Here is a 6,425-nt window from a genome sequence, read left to right on the forward strand (position 1 = left end):
GGTGGGGAAGATGGAGTCCATTTCTTAATGGAAGGACAAAACACTTGTGCCTTTTAGAGAAACTGTAGTCAAAAAAGGGTCAAAACTACAAGTGCCACAGAGAACCTTCATTATTATTTGGTCATTTTAATGTGACTTGGAAAGTACTTCAAGGAGAAATCATGCAATCTGGACTGGAAATTTTAAAAGCAGCAGGATGTAAAACTGATGTACAATAGAAAATCATTATACCTTTCTCAGACAGCATTTTTGGGATAGAAAATGTGTAGAGATTTTGTTAAATAAAGCAGGTGGGTGAAATTTCAGAAGCAGTTGGCTTTACTGTGAGACAGCAATTTAGAACAATGGGCTGCCTGTCAGGTCTTGTTATTCAGTGAGGTTCAGAAAGTGCCTAGTGCCACCTATTATTCAGGCACTTTAGGCTGAGCTTTAACACCACCTATCAAAAAACAGAAGCCAGGCAGTCACAGGAGCTGCAAAGCACCATCTGCCCATATTAATTCATAAAATCTAACCCTAACAAAATCACAGTCAAACATACTTCCCCCTTACTGTACCTACTCTGCCTGCTAAACACTAACCATGTTCTGAGTTGCAATAAAGTTTGTACACTCCAGCCCAAAGATCCTTCACAATCCCACTCACTGACACCAACGTGTACCACGATGACCTCAGTCACAGAAAGCCATGGGGCTTTTTTGTCTACTGAGAAACTAGGAAAACTGGCATCCTTATTGGAGCACAACAGCTGAACATAACTCCTTATCCAATTATCATGTGAAAATGTTAGTCTGAAACAAGCAGAGCTGCAACGGTGCATTAAGATCTATGTACTAGCATGCCAGTTTAAGCTCTTTATTGATCAGCATCATTAGTGCTTTCCAGTATTTTCCAGATGTCACAAAAGCCATATAAGTGACTGGTCTCGGTCTTTTTCTCAAGTTTCTAGCAGAGGAGGAAGGAAGCAGATGGAATCTCTCCACAGAGCTAACCACAGCCCAGGAGGAACTCCCTTGTGTACACTTCCCATTCTTGCTGTGTAATGTAGATGAGGTACATGAACTTTTGTAGTGCAAACTCTGAGAGGATTTTAATCTGAGAGAGTTGTGGGATAATACTGAAGCATACCTACAAAACATGCTAGCCTAATTAAACACTGCAATGAATCTTGCCAGTCTAACATATTTTGAACTAGTATTAAACATAATCCTTAGCCATCAATACTTTCAGCAAATATTCAGGCTTGACAAATTAAAAGTAGAAAGGCATATTAGCCTTTCCACTCACAAGCTCAGACCTTTAATACACCTTATCAGATTCAAAGTCTGAAAGAAAGATGCAGACATTTGCCACAGCAATTTCTCACTTCACTTCTCACTAAGCACATGCCGCAATGCCACATCCAAAAAGAAACCAAACGCCCAAAACTTCATTAGTGCAAATTGCACAAGTATTGCAGTGTTTCTACATAATTATTTTTGCCAACCTTATTGGCAAGTTCATGTATCTAAAATTCAATACAGGAAGTGCAATTCTATGCAGTACAGAGGACACTAGGAATAGTTAAAAATACATTCTTTCTTCCATTGCATAAAGCAAACCCCCCACAATTTATACATGAACTTCAAGTAAGCATTTAATTGCACAAATTGTATCAGTGCAAGGTGGAATTAACACTTTCAGTATTTATATGCTCTGTTCTACATTTAATCAGAACCTGGCAACTTAAAACACTTCCACAGTCTAGAGATCTTTCTTTCCATCTGCTTACATATAACCGCTGCTACTCATGAAGTATAAACATTCCAGAAAAACCTTTAACCTTCAAAAATTATCATATCCCAAACAAGGAAAAAAAAAGGTTTACATATCACTAAAAACAACAAAATGAACAGTTTTAATTACTTGATTCACAACTGGTATAACAGTATTTACCATGGCATTGACGTATATATCTTAGGAATTCTACTAGAAGAGACAAAGAGCACCTTAGCAAAAGCAATTTCTAAATGTTAAAGAACAACCCTCAGCACCTAACAGTACATGAATATAATTTTCTTACCTGAAGTCCAGCATTGTCTGCCTGTCCTCCTTTAACTAACTGGGAGATGAAGAGGCCACAGCTGAATTCCACTCCACCTCTTACACTTAATCCAAGCCCTTCAGGATTCAAACGATCCAATCTCACCTCTTTCAGCTTTCTGCAAAAATGGAAACAATTGAGTGTTCAGCTGCATAACACCTTCTCTCAACAACGTTTCAGATGAAAGTTAGACACTATTTTTCTCTGATATAATTTAGGCATTTAAAAAAAGCAAGTTGACTGAAGTTTGGATGGATGTGTGTTAACTAAAGCCATCAAGTTTATTCATAAGAAAAGACATTTGCAATCACTGAAACTGCTCTTAGAGGGTTAGAGCTATGAGAGTTTTTTTTTTAATTATTAAATGCAGGAAAAATGAGAAAAGATTGTTTTTGACTCCTTTACCCTGCTTTTACTAGATTAAACTACTTGGCAAACAATTTCAGGCAGCTGTACCTCTACGAAATATAGCAAAAGCAAAATAACTATGCCCAGCTCTACAAAATGAACACTATTTTACTCTGAATTTACCTGGATACTCAGTATTTCCTGCTTGTATTTAAGTTAGCTGCCTTTTTTTTTGTTGCTGTTCTGCATTCTCTTACCGTGAGCGTTTGGGTGTAAGCTGATCATATTCCACCTGGTGTTTTAATGGGATGAGTGGGCGGATAGCATCGAACAGAGGCAACCTGCTTGGTTCATTAATCACCAGTTTTAGGTCCCCCACAAGCACTGGGAGATTCATAGACCTGCAAAAACACAGCGACAAAACAAGCACAAGTAATCAACACATCAAGAAAAAGCTTCGTTTGGTAAGTTGTTGTGTATGTGGCTTCAATGTTTGCGTGCTCTTTCAAGCTACCAAAAAAGATATTTATGCAGATACTGGTTTGACAAAAGCAAAATAGCCTCTGAGAAAGCAAACCTTCTGAAAATAAAGAATACTTGCTTCAAAACATGTGACATCTTCTATACATTCACTTGATCCTTTATGGACATGCACATCATGTTTATAGACGACATCTCCAATTTCATTTTTGGAGTACCCACAAGATTTTATGGAAATGCTTGAAAATAACTCTCCTGATTAGACATACTTGCCTAACTAGATTGTTTTTCTTCACTAGTTAGGAATCCTTGCACATAAATCTAGGCTACAAGCTCCTTCCTTTCCTGAACTTAGAGGACTGAAAAATTGCTTCAATCCAGGAAATAAAAAAATCATCACAATATTCAGCAGCTAGAGCAAAGACTTTGTTTAAGTTTCAATTTTTGTTCAAAATCAGATTTGAAGGGTGATCAACTACTTAACAAAACCTACAGAAGTTAAACTGCTGTGAACATCTCTTTCATGAGAGCTAAGCAAAGTGGTCTCCTTGAAACTGTCAGCATGGAGATAGTTACAGGTTCCAAAATACACTTCGTTGTACAGCTGCAGGAGTGGAGGAACAGCTAAGGTTCATTGGATCTACTCCTATAAAATATCCAGTTAAACTTACTCTGTATTATTTGCTGTTCCCTTTCTTTTAATTTACATTTCCTGGCATGCAACTTCTCTGAAGCATGGGCAGCGAAAATACGGATCAGGAATACCTATATGGGATTAGAGGTCAAATACTTCTGGAAATGCTATTCACAGTGAAGCAGACATTAAGTGTTAGCTCCAACAGCAACTGCGCATATTTTTGCCCTGGGATATTTCATAATGTATTCCCAGGAAGTGATATGTGATCAGTACAGGTTCACAGAGATATTGAAAATCTTGCCCAAGACACTGCAGTTTTAGAAATTGTAGAAAAGTTGCCATATGCATTGTTAATTTTGTAACTGCAAGAACATTTTAAATAATTCAGATCTACTGAACCAAGTGGCTTTCCAAACAACAGTCTTTATGAATGGAAAAGCAATTAGACAGACCTGAGTGAAACTGAATCAGATAGGCAGCTGAATACCCCCATAACTCCAGCTCAGTGCAAACACCAGGTGGCAACGTCTACATTTCACTCAGCTGAGATGCTTTAATTACGATATTAATGGAGACAATGTCTATCAGAGCCACTTGTCTATGATTAGTGGAAAATACATTCTCATCTTCTTTGAAAAACAATGGTTTAGAGGCTGGTGTCATTCTCATTGATACAAGTCTGAGGCAACTGTGGTAGAAATCAGTTCAGCAAAAGGACTGGTAATAGGCCTATCACCTTACCAATTTTTTACCATCACTTTGTAATAAGCCAGAGTCATTAAACATGCCAAACAGATTCCAAGACTAAATTTTGCCAGTTTTCTGAAAAACAGTTGCAAAATTGTTATCTGAAAAGTTAGCAAAAAAATCTTTGAAAAGTGATGTCAGTGAAAACCTTTGTGCATGTGGCATTAATAATACTAATCCAATAAGCATTATTTGGAAATGTTAAGGAATTTTATTAATGCTCTCTTCCTGTTTCCCAAGAACAGTTCTATCATGCAGGAGCCTCCCTACACACACCCCCAAATATGAATCCACCAAATGCTTTTACAAAGCTGCCAAGTCATAAAACCAAAGTAACTGTATAAGTGATTACAGACATGCTCCTTCTTTGCCTGCAGGTTATGCTGTGAAACCACAAGATTTCATTAAACGGGACAAAACCCTCTTATTTCAACTACATTCCTAGTAGCATATAGAAAGACTACTTAAAATTCTGAATATAAATTTTTCAAATTTAAAAATATTAGTAAAATTCTACATGAACATCTATAAAGCTAGACCTTACTGGTGGTACATCCGCAGCACATCATAAAGGTAATCCTTCTCCGCTTCATTGTCAATTAATAGATTGACCTGAAAACCCAAAGACATTATCATTAATCTCTGACTTAGTAGCCACAAATGCTGGACATAAGAGACTTTCACAGATTCTTAAGCCATAGAGCAAAGATTTCATCAAGGAAAAAGAATTTTTTTAAGATAAACATGTTTTTGCAACAAAGCATTACCTCAAAATGTCACACTTACAACAAGACTTCCTAAAATTAGTATTACAAATCATTAGAAGAGGTGGTGAATACTGATATATTCCGTGTGCTAGATCTCCCCTCAGTATTAGTATTATTACAACAATATCACATTTGTCTTACCTGATAATCACTGTACTGTTGAATGAATGTCTTCAGAAACCTTTTTGGCCACTCATTAATGTAGCACATGCTGTCACAGATAAAGCCACCACACTGAGATATAATCTATGTCCTGTCGTCCAAACCACCGATTTCAGGAGCTCACTTATAGCGTTATGCAAACTGCTACACCTCTGCTCCTCTTTGCTCCAGCTCTTAACTGATAGAACTTGCTAGTTATTCTTTCCTCCCCCACTAATAGTACCTTTACCTAAACCAGTGTCATATTACTATGCCTGCTCCTGGATAATTACAGTAAATTAAAGCAAAAGAAAATCAAACCGGAATTCTTACATGAGGAGTTCAATTTATATTCAGTGATAGTGAGACCCCCCACTAATCTTACTTGTAGTGAGAGGTCACATCACATTAGTTTTACATCTGGACAAGCCTGATGTTTAGGAAAACAATTTACATCTGACCTAAAGGGTAATATTACTGTGATGTGAAGACTGAGAAGCAATTTGCATACTTAAAGAAAGGCCCTTTCTTTCTAGGTTTGCAACGGTTTGTATTATGTTCTAAACTAAATACATGCTTCATATTCCTTTTGTCCCACTTGGCTCTCAAAAGCCAGCAAGAATTCACATACCAGTGGTTTTCTATTACTTGTACCTTTTGGCTCTCTAAAGCCAGCAAGACTTCGCATACAGGTGGTTTTCTGTTACTTGTCTCCTCTGGAAAAAGACACTTTGAAAACACTTAAAGGCCAGAAAGCTACACGCAGGTCAAGATTGCTTTACAGTAACACCAGTGAGTAAACCAATTTATTCACAGTGAATTTCAAAACACAGAGGATAAAGTCTGACTTAAAAGGAAATAGAATGTTTGAAGTCAAAACTTCACCAACACTGCGCAAGGCTAATTGTAAAGGTAAAACTCAAGATAAAACTAATTCCAGCATCCATTTTTTCACTTCCCTGACAGGTAAAATAGAGAGCTCAATCCCCAGTGCTAGCTAAGATACTGTATGAGCAGTGTCCCACAAAGAACATTAAATGTTTAAGTGCATCAACCCTGCACAGCAAAGGGCAAAACCATCATCATCATCTCTTCTCCTGAGGGGGAAAACAAAGAGTAAAAACATTTCATTTTTCTTCCAGTATGCTATCTGGTGGATACATCCCCATTTCCTCTCAGAAAATGGAGGGCCACATCTAAATTCTGCTATTTCTTCTCACAA

At 37.3% G+C, this 6,425-nt stretch overlaps 1 protein-coding gene across 3 annotated transcripts in view; it reads right to left on the reverse strand.

Moving 5' to 3' along the window:
- Positions 1 to 5,474, reverse strand: part of USH1C (USH1 protein network component harmonin) — a 43,614-nt gene extending 38,140 nt beyond the window's left edge. Inside the window, exons 1-4 of one of the 3 annotated variants that reach the window (XM_017726597.1) lie at positions 5,204 to 5,409; positions 4,840 to 4,907; positions 2,689 to 2,832; positions 2,063 to 2,201 (exon numbers count right to left, since the gene is read on the reverse strand). In XM_017726597.1, coding sequence (XP_017582086.1) covers positions 2,063 to 2,201; positions 2,689 to 2,832; positions 4,840 to 4,907; positions 5,204 to 5,272 — 420 coding nt within the window. In that variant the 5' untranslated portion in view covers positions 5,273 to 5,409. Of the gene's footprint in view, positions 1 to 2,062; positions 2,202 to 2,688; positions 2,833 to 4,839; positions 4,908 to 5,203 lie in introns of all 3 variants that reach the window. The other 2 variants (XM_017726598.1, XM_017726596.1) reach the window with 2 other exon arrangements.
- Positions 5,475 to 6,425: the final 951 nt, after the last annotated feature.

Source organism: Corvus brachyrhynchos, unplaced genomic scaffold (genome assembly GCF_000691975.1).
Source record: "Corvus brachyrhynchos isolate BGI_N302 unplaced genomic scaffold, ASM69197v1 scaffold62, whole genome shotgun sequence".
NCBI classification, from domain to species: Eukaryota; Metazoa; Chordata; class Aves; order Passeriformes; family Corvidae; genus Corvus; species Corvus brachyrhynchos.